At 38.4% G+C, this 14,639-nt stretch overlaps 1 protein-coding gene across 1 annotated transcript in view; it reads right to left on the bottom strand.

Moving 5' to 3' along the window:
• Nucleotides 1-14,639, bottom strand: part of MRC1 (mannose receptor C-type 1) — a 90,903-nt gene that overhangs the window by 28,221 nt on the left and 48,043 nt on the right. The window contains exons 10-15 of the mRNA XM_074357972.1: nt 10,861-10,976; nt 7,647-7,795; nt 5,457-5,656; nt 2,861-2,988; nt 2,147-2,234; nt 722-866 (exon numbers count right to left, since the gene is read on the bottom strand). Coding sequence (XP_074214073.1) covers nt 722-866; nt 2,147-2,234; nt 2,861-2,988; nt 5,457-5,656; nt 7,647-7,795; nt 10,861-10,976 — 826 coding nt within the window. The remainder of the gene's footprint in view (nt 1-721; nt 867-2,146; nt 2,235-2,860; nt 2,989-5,456; nt 5,657-7,646; nt 7,796-10,860; nt 10,977-14,639) is intronic.

Below are 14,639 nucleotides of genomic sequence, written 5' to 3'. Positions count from 1 at the left end.
CAACAGAGCAGGAATAGTAGCCAAGTTTCCTTGACAGCAGAGGGCAATGTGGTTCCACTTATCTGTTTACAGCGGAGGAAGCTGATGGATACTCTGGTTCAAGGGTGGGTCTGGTGTGTTTATTGTAACAGAAAACATTTGATCCTCTGCCCTCAATACCTGATTTGGATATGTGGAACTTTCTGAGTCACAAGTCATGACTGGTAAGTATGTATTGATAATTTTTGGCCATCAATAACATGGTGGGTCTCATAGCAGCAGGGGCTTCAAAAAGGTGCCAAATCTTTGGTTGAACATTTCCTTGAGAAATCAGTACTTAGCATATTCAGACTGAGAGAAACTTTCACCCACTGGATGACTGATGTGAGTCAGAGGGTGAAAATCCCCAAAAAGAAATTGCATTCTCATTACTCTGCGTCCACAGGAGAAGACCCACCCACTCCCATCACTACAGAACCTGAGCCGGAGCCATGGCTCGTGGGAACTATATTGGAGGACGTGACTCTCCTCCAGGGATCCCGGGTGGCCTTTTGATCTTCTGTTCCTTTGGAACATTTATCTGTGCTCAGTGACTTCATTCTTATCCTGTGAAATGATGACCCCTGACAGTTCCCTTATTTTGTTGTTTTGTTTGTTTGGTTCTGCTAATAAAGGGAAGATGCTGGGATTGCAGGAGGTTAGTTCTCCAAACCGAGATGAAGGAGAGGACTGGGTATCATACCTTTTCGTATCTGGCAGATCCAGTTGTTAAGATGTTCACAGTTAATATCATTCCAGGACATACTGGGATCTCCTTTCAACTCGCCACAGTATTCAACATTTTGATAATTATTAGGTTCTCCATAAGCCCAATTTTCATATGAAACCTATGTTATAAACGTTACGTTAACAACTGTCAGCCATTTCTATCAGGCCAATGTCAATCTGCTATCCAAACGTAAAATGAAAGGTACATTTATCTTTTTTAACCTATTTACTTTTTTCACAATAGGTTTGCTTTGGAAACAAGGTTTATGAACACACCTGGGAAAGAAATAGCTTTCATTACATGGAAACTTTTGAAACTGAGTAGCATACACTATTAATGATTATAAAATTGCATTTACTCATATTAAATAGACTGGATCCAGGGCCATGAAAGCTGGATTTATATATAGGAAAAACCTTGCAAAAAAGTTCTACTTCTCAGTATTGGGAGTTCCTGACTCTATAACCTGATCTTAAGGGATAAGATGTGATGTTGGAAACTTTCTTTTTATTGAAACAATAGGATAAAGAAATATAATGAGTTCATCTTATAAAAGAAAAAAACAGGAAATGTTGCTAACCAAGCTGCTAACCTTTACCAAAATGAGCAGTGGAAATAAATGGAAAGGGCTTGGTTTTGGTCCCCTGTGGAGTTTTCAAAGTGGAATCACAGCCCACAGGGTTTTAGAGATAAGCATGATGATCTTTTTTCCAGAGATCTAAACATAAAATCTAAGTTATCAATGGAGCCATCAAATAATCCACCTGACCCAAATGCCTCAAACCATTGATGATGGCTTGTAAGAGGAGGCAGAATTGAAATTACACCAGACCACTTTCTGTGATGACCAGAGGGTTAACATTGCCAGCATGTGCCGTGGCCCCTCATTTCTCCATCCCTGAGAATTGCTGAGAATGGAGAAGTCTGATGAAGCCTAATGGTTTTTCAATGGAATATCAATAATTATTTCCATTCCTGATCTATAAGAGGCCATAAACACTCAATCTTTAAGAAGTTTAGCAACTTGCATACCAATTTGGCATGATAGAATGAAGACATTATTTTATATAAATTAGAGGAATGAGTTCTCTCATTTTTTTTTCATCCAGTCCACCCTTCTCATGCCTTGGGTGAACAGGACACCTGTACTGGGGCAGGGGCAGAATAAGGATTGCAAAATAGAATTTACTTTACATAGAAAAATGTCTCCAGCTATCCTAATAACCTGTCTTACCAAAAATTTGGATTAAGCCAAAGGATAACATAAGATAGATACATGAAAAGTTTGCAAGCCACTGTAGTTAAGTTACACTGGCAAATAAAAGCAAAAATTAACCTCAAAAAAAAGATAAATACATGATAAAGTAAGAAAGTGATATATTAAATCAAATTACTCACAGGAGATCCATCACTCCAAGTAAAACCCTCAGAAGGACTTCCATATGTCAATCCCAACCAAAAGAGTTCGTGGTAGCTTCCACTAGCCCTGCAAGATATAAATAAAACATAAAGTTTTATAAAGTAAAACATAAAAATAAAATATAACATAAATAAAACAAAATATAATAATAAAATAAATAAATATAACACAATAAAAATAAAATATAAAATAAAACATATAAAACGTACAAGATATAAAGATAGCTTATGTTACTACGTGAACCAAGTTTGGTTACCTACAAGTCCTAATCAAATTTGAAAGTGATCTCCAAAACATTAATTAGTTATTACACAGATAAAGGGATTCCATGACTAAACATAGCATTATGCCACAGTTGTGCTTTTCGGTACAACCTGTAAATATCCTGAAAACAAGGCGCACCATCCGAGAATAATTGTAAAGAACTGACAGATACTCATTCATTTATTCATGTAACAATATGTACTGAGTGTCTTACATGTTTATAGAGCAATTCATCACAGGCTTCATAGCTATAAAATTAAAGCCTTTGGAAGTAAAACTAGATCCAAAAGTGCCCACAGATTTGGGATATGATCTGTGTACTCAGAGCAGCATAATAAGCCCACACTGTTGGAAATAGGAGACTTTTCTCAATATCATTAACACCCAATGGGTCAAAGAAAGGAGTATTACGTAGAGAAGATACTCACGTCACTAACCGCCATATTGCTTGCTGCTCCTCTTTGTTATTGATACTGGCTAGGTCTCCACCCAGAGCTCTACAAAAGTCTCGAGATTCAAACCAAGTCTTCTTCTCGTGTTTGCCTTTTGTAAACAGCTAAAGGTGGTACAGATTCAGAAAATTTTTTTTACACTTCATAGCTTATCAAATCTGATGAGATTTTCATGTGTAGAAAAGAAAGACATTACAATGGCCCCCAAACAACGTCATTCTCTCGGTTGAAAGATCAATTGGTGAGCAAAGAGTTGGGTAACAAGATCTGGGGGATGATTTTGTAGAAAATAAAAACCTTAGAAAATAAAATTATTTTTATAGCACAGGAGAAGTTAGATTAAAAGTGTAGACACTTTAGGCATATGGATTAGGCACTGAGCTCCTTGCAGGAGACAGGGTTCACGGGGTTAATTTGGTTCAATGTGAAAAGTGGCATTGAGACAGAAAAAAAAAAAACTCCATATGGAGAAAGGAAACACACAAAAAAGAAAACTTTAAGGATAATAACCTCCCTAAGGTTATGCCACAGTTTGTTATCCTGTTTAACTTACACAATGAATAGGCAGGCAGTCTCCAACACTTCATTGGTAGTATTCTGCAAGAACACCGCCTTATCTTTTATCCTTATGGATGCATATTTTAACAATGCTTGGCACACATGCCATGACAGACACTTAACGGGCAGAGCATCTAAAAAGATGGGATAGAAGCTAAACTACGTTTAATATCAATATAATTTAGAGACTGTGTCATATTTTTCAAAGGACTGCAGGTGGAATGGAATCCACAGTGGCAGTGTGAGAAATATCTATCAGGTTGCAAACAGGATAGAGTTCAACGTAACTCCCAATTTTTATAGCTTCCATTCACTGTTTCGCATGAGACATGGCTACTGTCATCGCCGCCTTGTAGAGAAAGGGATTTGCTTCCAAAGGACTATGGCTGTCCAGTGGTCACCAAGCATCCCCAGGCAATTTTTACCTTGACCCTGCTTGGGTTATCAGGACACAGGCGCCTTGAGCAAATTTCCACTTCAGTAATTCCCAAGACCCCAGGAATATCATGGTCAGCTTGTGAGACCATGATTGAAGATTTCATTTTCTTAAATCAATTTCCTAACAGCTGAATTTTATTAATAATCCCCACATCTTCATATGTGCAAAGATGGTCTATATATTTTCAAATAAACCCGACTCCAAGCATGTCTAAAACCACATGATTTCTAGGGAAGCACATATGTGGATTTGTTGAACGTCCACCCAGATCACATCTACCGGAGCCCTTGGTTCACTTTCCAGCTCTGGAGAATTCTGCCGCTTCTTGCAAAATACAGCAATAAATCTCTATGACCTGCTACCCTCAGGTGAATGGCTGTGTACAGGATGAACCTGGCCCCTGCATAATAACTCAAAAGGTTCCAGAAGCAGCAATAAAACACCTGATGGGCTTTGTGTTAGTCCTCAATCCATTTGCAAAATCCTCTCCTGTGTTGGCCCAACAGACTCCCTTCTACATAAACCAAGCTTTTAGATTTGACTGGCTAATCTGGGTTGCGTAGCTCATTAGTCTATGTTGCTGCTGGTGGGAGTGACCAACTCAACCAGTCCTTGAGTTAGAGAAGACCAAACGATCTCATTCTGACACACGTTAGTAATTAGAGTCCCTCACTGGCCTTGCCTAACTATCTTACAAAACATACCATGGCCACATGCCTCAAAGGATTGAACAAAAGAGGTCCAGAGAGCTGGCCTTTAAATAATAATGTCACTAGGTGATAGATAGGTGCATTGCTTTATTTGGTTAAATCCAGCCTTCTCTAGAAAGAATATGATTTACAAGAGAGAAAAAAAAAACCCAAATGCTTCATTCGTTGGGGTATCAGGGGATGTTTGTTTGTTTGGGTGAATTTGATTGCCTAAGGAGAAAATGGATGGTCCAGCCCAGGAATGAAACAAATGATAGCAGGATATCAGATTGTCATTTATAGGACACCGAATGGCCATGTGCCCCTCCTGAGCAGTCCTTCATTTCCCTTCAGGCATGATAATCAGGGGCTAACTCAAAACAAGGGGGTAGCCTCTCTAGGATCCCTGCGTGGCATGATTGCAGACTTGTTTATCAACGCACTTACCTAAAAGCTTGCACTCCAAGAACAGAGCGAAAAATGGGGTGCAATAGGATAGCATAAGGGGGAGCAGAAATTTTCATCAAGATAAAAAGACTTGCAAGCTCAGACTGGGGATAGAGAGCGTGAGGGAGAGGAAAGATGCCAAGAGTGGGGGTGGGTTGGGGTGGGTGGTGATGAAGGCAAAGCAGGGGAAGAAAGGCTGCCGTGCATTGTGTTTGTCATCTCAGCTGTGTTTGTCAGTCTAAACGCAACTGGTCCTTCGCACCTGCCCGAGGAGAGTGCTTTAAAAACAGCCAATGCCCAGGCCCCCTCCACGTCAATAAAATCAGGATTTCTACAGGTGGAGCTTGCGCAACGGTTTTGTTCTGTGTTAAATCCTTAGGGGATTCTTGAGGCCAAAGCAGATTCCAGATTCTTTAATAGCTGAGCAACTGACACTTACCTTGAAACACAAGCTAGTTTTACTGGAAGTGCCCCAATTCTCTGGACATTTGGGTTCAGCGGTGGTGGTGGGCTCTGGTGGGCGAGTTACTCCTTCTGCCCAGTGTTTGCACACAAATTTTGCCTTTTCTTCACATCTCAAAACATCCCACAAGCCTCCTGCAACCCCAGTTCTCATGGCAACACACCCAGCTTTCCGACCTGCAAGTAACATAAAGTAGATTTCACTCAGCAGGTGATAATGCAAGCCAGCCCTGCTCACAGAAGACAGTTCACACCTAACTGTCAAATCGTGTGATAAAATCCACACCTGATAAGAAAACCGTGGAGGAGTAGTCCTGCTGCATTGGCAACTGATTTGTGCTATTTTTGAACCATCATATACCTTGTATTTGCATGGCCTGTATCCCCAGCTAAATTATAATCTCAAAGGTCAGGGTTTTAGTAACATTTTTATTTCTAACAGCTGGCAGGGTGGCCCCCCACCAACAGAGACACAATTTTTCTAGTATGATAAAATTTACAATAATGACAAATATAATGGTTTTTGATGTTTCTTTCCTTTTTTAAAAAAAGTATTTAAGATCTGTTTCTTCCCCCTGGGGTCCATGTAAATATTCCAGAACAGAAACTCTTCGGGCTTCAAAATGAGACCTGCCTGAGCTAGAGATTTTAGATCAGTTGCTGAACTATTCTGAACTCATTTCCTCGTCTTAAAATGCAAGTATCACTACCTCCCTTACAGAGTCGTGATGCACGCCAGCTTCAATGGATAAAAGGGTACATAAAATAAAATGTAGATTATACCAAGCTTCATAGTTTATAATTGTGTGTTACAGTCATGATTAGTTTGAAACAGTAATTAACTAAGATGAAGCTTTGAAAACATTAGGATTCTTGCTGCCGACATGAGGTCATCTTTTATTATTGTTCTTTTAAAGGACAGTTAAGTGTTCAGAAGTAACTCTCAAAGTTCTGGGGAGATACATCTTTCCCAAAATATTTTCTCTAAGAAGGCTAGTTCCCTAGAGCTCTGGTTTGATTCATTTTTAACCCCCTAAGGATGTTCCCAGAGTAATCTCTTAGAATCCTACTGCTAAATGATCAACACCAGTGAAGTTAAGGAGTTTTGTCTGGAGGGTAAGAACTACCACTCTTAACCAATATTTGTTTTAAGTGTGCATTCCACTCTTAACATAATGTCCTGTTCTTTAAATTGAAATCTTACTATTTTTCAGGATGTTCAATAATTAAACAAAAGCCACACTCTCCAAATTACTGATCTATTTTCCTTATTAACAGCTGGGGATACAAATTTTAAAAACTTCGGAAGATTAGGACTTACTAGGCCAAGTAGTAAATTGATGCATTTAAGCTATATATTACTCCTTTAGCTTTTTATCCAGATTCAATGGAACACTTGCTCTAAGGAGGCTGAATTTCCTGAGTGCAATCATATGCTATGACACCAGCGCATAAAGAAAGCAAAGACTCAAAGTCTGCTCAGAAATGACTTATTAAAGAAGGCATATCAAAATTTATAAGGAGGCAGGGTGGTATTAATGCACACAGCACAGATTTGGGAATTACAAAGATTAGTCTAAATCCATGCTTGGAAGCTTTCTGATCGCATAAATTTTCTGAGTCCCAGTTTCCCCATCTTTACGAGGATATTTGAACTTGCCTCGCAGGTTTTTTATAAGGATGAAACAAAATCCGAGGCGTAGAAAGGGCTAAATAGTGTGGCACCTACAAGACATTGAAATAATGAGTCCCACCTAAGCACCATCCGTGGCCCCACCGCCCCAGCACAGTAATATTTCTGCTCATAGTTGCACTGAAAAGCTTTATATCCCTTAAGTACAGTTAAGTTTTCAGAAATATATTAACCATTTGGCATCTTTAGGACTATTTAGGATTTCAACAATATTTCATAAATATTCGAAATAGAGCAGTACCCGATAACCAAGTTGTTTTCTCTTCCTTTTTTTCTTAGACTGCTACAAACTAATTGGAATATTTTTGAAAGAAAAAGAAAAAACAAAAAGAGAGTGAAATATAAAATAATAAAATTTAAAGAGCACAACTAACTGATGTAAGCCTGTTTGGAAAGGTACACGGAGCAGTCGCAGGCTCGGCGCAATGGACGTGCAGGGTGAATAGAAACCCAAGGTGGAAGCCGCGCACGTACCTGGCATATCGGAATTCCAGTGGGTGAACTGCACATCTTCCGCCACGGTCCACTGAAAGGTCCCTTTGTTTTGTACATCTGAAAGTCCTGTCCAAAAATACCTTTCAGGCCTCAATCCAACCAAACTAGTCAGAAAGGCTTGTTCATATCTTAAAAAAAAAAAAAAAAGTAACAATTTTAGAAAAATGTGAATTTTTCTAATTATCCACATGAAAAATCTCTCAGTTGTATGCCTGAGCTATGATTTCATTGCCAATTCAAACCCACTGTGTTGTATTTAAATATTATTTAAATTATGCAAATTTTCACAAAGGACATGGGCTCTTGTGAAAGAAAAAAATCTCATATGGCTGATTGAATGAAGTCACACAAATGTACCCAAACCATTTCTCTCTATTGCTCATCAGCCCCCCTGCCCCTCCTCAAAAGGTAAAAGAACTCTGAAAATGCAAAGGAGAAAACCACAGCCTTTTACTGAAGTACAATCACAATGTGTCAATTTCTGGTGTACAGCACAGTGTCCTGGTCATGCATATACATACATATATTTGTTTTCATATTTTTTATTAAAGGTTATTACAAGATATTGAACATAGTTCCCTGTGCTATACAAAAGAAACTTTTTAAAAAATCTATTTTTATATATAGTAGCGAACATTTGTAAATCTCAAACTCCCAAATTTATCCCCTCCCACCCTCTTTCCCCAGTAACCAAAAGCTTGTTTACTAAGTCTGCAGATCTGTTTCTGTTTTGTAGATGAGTTCACGGTATCCTTTTTTTTTTTTTTTTTTTAGATTCTACATATGAGTGATAGCATAAGGTATTTTTCTTTCTCTTTCTGGTTTACTTTACTTAGAATGACGATCTCTAGGTCCATCCATGTTGCTGCAAATGGCATTATTTTATTCTTTTTTATTAGCCTTTTAAAATATATTATTTAAAAATCAGTCCACTCTCAACTACTTCAAATGTTCTACATAATTCTTGCTTGAGGAAGTTGAGATGTTATAACATTATCAAGGATACTACAATTAGAAAATCTCTGTGGACTCTCCTTTCAATTTCATTCTCTTACTTCATCTGTAAACAGAAGAGAAAATTATCAAGAAATACAGAGAAGTAGCAATTCAGTCTCTAGAAAGAAAAGGGAGCAGAATCACAAATTTCAACATTTTCTCTCCCTCTGGACTCATCCTTGTATTTGGCATAATCTGGTATTAACACAATGTGGTTAGTAAAGCAAAGTCTATCTTAATTGACAGGCATTAGACAATGATGCAACAATATATACAAAAAAATCTCTCTTTGGAGCAAAAGAAAACTAGTGTCCAAAGTTTCCAGGAATGAAGGGAGGTGTAGATGACTCCACAGAGAGCAGAGAGGGAAGTGGAGAGAAAGCCACAATAACAGAACATTTGTTTGACCCTAGTCTGAATAATTTCATTCCCTAAACCAAACAAATGCAAAGCATGAAAAGTAACAAACTCAATTTTTCTTCAATGTCTAAGAACCAGATTTAACCTCAGTTGGGGAGCTCCTGAACAGAAGTATCATAGAAAACACATACAGAAAAGCAAATGTAAGATATAAAACAGAGGGAAATCTCTGCCCCAGTAGACCCAAAGATCAATGGTTCGCATCAGAACGTGCTCCCATGGTACTGAAAGATGGACAGCTCACCTCCTTGTCATAAGAGAAAAAGTATCTATGCTCTGATTTTCAGATGTTAGCATTATATCAAGGTGTTACAATGTGTTAGAGATTTAATTGTACATGAAAAAAGAATGTTGACATACAAGTTCTTTTATAAAGACTATACAAATTCTATGACATCTTTCATTTTATCAAAGAATTTTTAGCATCCTCTACATTCAATTGGGTCTGCCTTGAAAAGCCAATAAATATAACTCACTGTATTAAAATGCAATCATCTTTAATTATTTACTCCAAATCAAATGGACATTTAAAAAAATTATTTTATGTTTCCTCTCTATCTGATCCAGTGCTTTGCAAAAACTAGGAGAAATTTTTTTTAAAAAACTAAAATCCCAAAGGTGGCTAGGACTCTAGAGGTTAAACGTTACATAAAATCTTGTTTATGGCCACATCATTTTCTAGACCTGTTAGTCCAGTAAACCTAGCAAAGAAAAGAAAACCATGGAAAGAATTAATAAAATATTTAGTAAATCTCTCCATCCTCTTTTTTGTTGGAGGCGGTAGTAAAGCTAGAAAGTGGAATTTTGAGATAACAAATTTTACTTTCCCTGCTTTAAAAAATTTGACATCTATTACATTAAAAAAAAAAGTTAGGACAATAAATGACATTTACTGGAGTATTAGCAAACTGTTCTGAATATTGTTTTATGGTACTAAAAAGAGCAAAATATTTTATAGTGTTTGCAAAAAAGAATCCAAATAAAAATATGTTTTTTGCTGGGCAATACTACTCCTGGGCATATATCCAGAAAGAACCCTAATTCAAAAAGACACCAGCACCTCAATGTTCATAGCAGCACTATTTACAATAGCCAAGACATGGAAACAACCTAAATGTTCATCGACAGATGACTGCATAAAGAAGTTGTGGTATATTTATACAATGGAATACTATTCAGCCATAAAAATGACAACATAATGCAATTTACAGCAACATGGATGCTCCTGGAGAATGTCATTCTAAGTGAAGCTAGCCAGAAAGAGAAAGAAAAATACCATATGATATCACTCATATGTGGAATCTAAAAAAACAAAAACAAAAACAGAAGACAAATGAACTTAAATATAAAACAGAAACACAACTCACAGACATAGAATATAAACTTGTGGCTGCCGAGGGGGAGGTGGGTAGGTAGGGACAGACTGGGAACTCGAGATTTATAGATACTGACAGGTATATATAGAATAGATACACAAGTTTATACTGTATAGCACAGGGAAATATATACACGATCTTGTAGTAGCTCATGGTGAAAAAGAATATGAAAACGAACATATGTATATTCATGTATGACTGAAAAACTGTGCTGTACACCAGAAATTGACACAACATTGTAAACTGACTACAACTCAATTAAAAAATATACGTTCTTTAATGGTGCTACCTTTACAAGATTGAATATAATTTACTCCGAAATTTAGAGCACATTGATACGATTTCCTGGAAATGTTTCATTATTTGAAATATTTTAAAATAAAATTAAAGTAATGGCATACCTGTCTTCAATAGTTGTTAGGTAAGCCTTCTCATTTGCACAGGTTTGGTTTGCTTCTGCGAACGTTGAAAGTGTGTGTCCAATCAAATAGCAGTAGAAGCCATGTCTTTTCCAGCCCTGTTAATGTTATCAAGAAAATTATCATGCATATTTATTACATACTATCATTTAACAATTCTCCTAGCATGTAACACAAATTGGTAAACAAAAGATGTGTGTAAAGAACACAAATAGCAATAGTTTCACAGGCAATGAAAATAATTTATGTGAATAAAGAAAACAGAAGTTCACTGTTCCTCATGTGACAAGTTGTCATACAAAATGGGGGTGGAGGGAGTCATTCTTTCCACTTCTGATGCAATTTCCAACAAAAATGATTTGCAAAATATTTACCAAAGAAACTGAACAAAATGGCTAAGAGCTCGGTTTTGGAATCGGTAACCACAGGAAATAATCTGCAGAATAATAAGCCTAGTCGCCTACTGAGGCCAATGTAGATGAGGAGTATAAAGCTGTATCATTTGGTCACAGGAGAGTATTTACCAAACTTCTGGCAACATGATTTGCTGTGGTTTCTCTCCTACACTTCAAGCACACAGAAATGCTAAATAAAAACATAACAATAAACAAAAAATCCATACTAGAGCTGGAGAGAGAGAGATGGGGAAGTCTCCAGGTATCAAAAATAAGTACTAGTGGAGATACGGGTGTAGCTCAGTGGTAGAGCTCATGCTTAACCTGCACGAGGTCCCAGGTCAATCCCCAGTATCTCCTTTAAAATAAAAGTTTAAAAATAAAAAAATAAACTAAGTACTAGAAAACTAAAAAGCTGGAATGGAAAATGCACACGCTGAGATTATAGTCAGGCAGTCATGTATCAGACCTTGATTAAGGCCCTGGGGTCTAGGGCCTGGGGTATGAATGCCCATACAGATTAGGATATTTGGCCATCAGCCTACCTGAAATAAGAAGAACTGAAGTCCTTACATAAAGATGATACCCACTAACAGTAACCCCTCTGTGAGAGGAGAATGAGAAAACTCCACCCACAGAACGAGGAAATGACGGAGATTCTTGTCATCTGCCTCGGGTTCTCGGTGCAGGAAGAAAAATAAATTCTTCTTTTTGAAAATAAATAACAAGTCTGTGCCATAGGTGGGTGCCAGCCCCGACTTCACACTAGCCATACTGTATAAGAATCTAGAGCCAAAAAAGCAAAATAAAACGTGGTCTACAAAAGGAGAATCTTGCAAGCACTCTGAGAAGTCGCAGAAATATTTCACAACCCAGATCACGTAAGACTAACACACCTGCACCTCAGTGTTCACAGCAGTAATATTTACAATAGCCAAGACATGGAAACCTAAATGTGCATCACCTGGTAAATGGATAGATTTCTGGTCAAGATGGTGGAGTGGTAGGACCACAGGCTCGCCTCTCCTGCCAACGACAGAAAAACCACGACTGACTGCTAAACCACCATTGGGGGGAAAAAAAGACTGGAACCTAGCAAAAAAGATCTTAAACTGGAAACATAAAGAAGGAACTACAGCAGGACGGTAGGAGGGGCGTGCTCACAATATAATCGGGCCCCATACCCCCCAGGTGGGCAACCTACAAGCTAAAGAATACTTAAGTCACAGAGTGAGACTTAAGTGGGAGTGAGAGACCCATGTCAGGATCCCCAGCCCAGGGTTCTGGCATTGCAAGAAGAAGGAGACCCCAGGACATCTGGTTTTGAAGGCCAGTGGAGCTTAACTCCAGGAGCCCCACAGGACTGGGGGAACAGAGACTTCACTCTCTTGGGAAGCGCACACAGAATCTTGCGTGCACCAGGTCCAAGGGCAGAGGCAGTGATTTCATAGGAACCTGGACCAACATGCCTGCTGGTTTTGGAAGTTCTCCTGGGGACATAGAGGACAGCTGCAACTCACCCAGGGGACATAAAATCTAGTGGCAAACATTCCAGGAGTATTCATCTACATGAGCTTTCCTGGAGGCTGACATCTTGACTGGATCATTAGTACCAAGATCTGGCCCCACCCAACAGCCTGTAGGGAAGCCTCAGGCCAAATAACATACTAGATGGGAACACAGCCCTGCCCATTAGCAGACTTCCTGAGCTACAAAGGCCTCTAGACACAGCCCTGCCCACCAGAGGTCCAGGACCAAAGTTCACCCAGCACTGGGCAGGCACCAGGAAACCTGCATAAGCCAGGAAACCTGCATAAGCCTCTAGGAAACCTGCATAAGCCTCTAGTCCAGCCTCATCCACCAGGGGGCAGAAGGAATCCACAAACACAGGCCAGACTCTACCCTGAGCCTGGCTGGACCCTGGTCTTTGGGTGACAAGAGAGGAGTGTCCTGCTGGGATGCATATGACGTCTCCCACAGAGGGCCACCTCTCCAAGGTCGAGAAACGTAACTAACCTAGCTAAAAATACAAATAGAAAGATAGACAATATGAGGCAGCAGATGAGTATCTTCTAAGCCAAAGCACAAGATAAAATACCAAAAGCAGAAATAAGCAATGAGGAGACAGGCAATTTATTTGAGAAAGAGTTTAAAGTAATGATGGTGAAGATGTTCAGAGAACTCAAGAGGAATATAGATGCACAGAGCAAAGTTTTTAGCAGAGAGTTGCAAAATATTCCCAGAGTTGAAGAATAAAATCACTGAAATAAATAACACACTAGAAGGAACCAAGAATAGACTGAATGAGGCAGAAGAACAGATCAGTGAGCTAGAAGACAAATTAGTGGAAATCACTACTGCAGAAAAAAGAAAAAAGAATGAAAAGAAATGAGGATAGTTTAAGAGAACTCTGGGACAACATCAAGTGCACTGATATTCACATTATAGGGGTCCTAGAAAGAGAAGAGAGAAAGAAAGGGACTGAGAAAATTTTTGAAGAGATAATAACCCAAAACTTCCCCAACTTGGGAAAGGAAACAGTCACCCAAGTCCAGGAAGTGCAAAGAGTACCACACAGGATCAACTCAAAGAGAAATGCACCAAGGCACATAGTCATCAAATTGACAAAAGTTAAAGATAAGGAGAAAATATTAAAATCAGCAAGAGAAAAGCAACAAATAATATATAAAAGAACTCCCATGAGGTTACCAGCTGATTTTTCAGCAGAAACTCTACAGGTCAGAAGGGAGTGGCATGATATATTTAAAGTGATGAAAGGGAAAAACTTAACAACCAAGAATACTCTATCCAGGAAAGCTCTCCTTCAGAATTGATGGAGAAATCAAAAGCTTCACAGATAAACAAAAGCCCAAAGAATTCAGCACCATTGAACCAGCTTTACAGCAAATGTTAAAGGAACTTCTCTAGTCAAAGCACAAAAAGAAAGAGGTTAAAAAAAAAGAACCTACAAAAGATTGCTTTGGCAATTCAGGGTCTTTTATGATTCCACATAAGTTTTGGAATTGTTTGTTCTAGTTCTGTGAAAAATGTCATGAGTATTTTGACAGGGGTTGCGTTGGATCTGTGGATTGCTTTGAGTAGTATGGCCATTTTGATAATGTGGAGTCTTCCAATCCAAGGGCACAAGATATCTTTCCATTTCTTTGTATCATCTTCAGATTTCCTTCATCAATGTTTTACAGTTTTCAGAGTATAGGTAATCTCCTTGGTTAAGTTTATTTATAGGTATTCTGTTGTTTTGTTGTTCTTGATGCAAAGGAGATGTTTATGACAGTCATAAAATTCTGGTTTTTGAAGTTTAAAAAAAAAGTGAATAAAGGGCTGCAAATGGCAAAATATCCTTCT

This window comes from Camelus bactrianus, chromosome 35 (genome assembly GCF_048773025.1).
Source record: "Camelus bactrianus isolate YW-2024 breed Bactrian camel chromosome 35, ASM4877302v1, whole genome shotgun sequence".
Lineage (NCBI taxonomy): Eukaryota > Metazoa > Chordata > Mammalia > Artiodactyla > Camelidae > Camelus > Camelus bactrianus.
The sequence above is the reverse complement of the archived record's forward strand: the minus strand, read 5'-3'. Positions and strand labels throughout refer to the sequence as shown.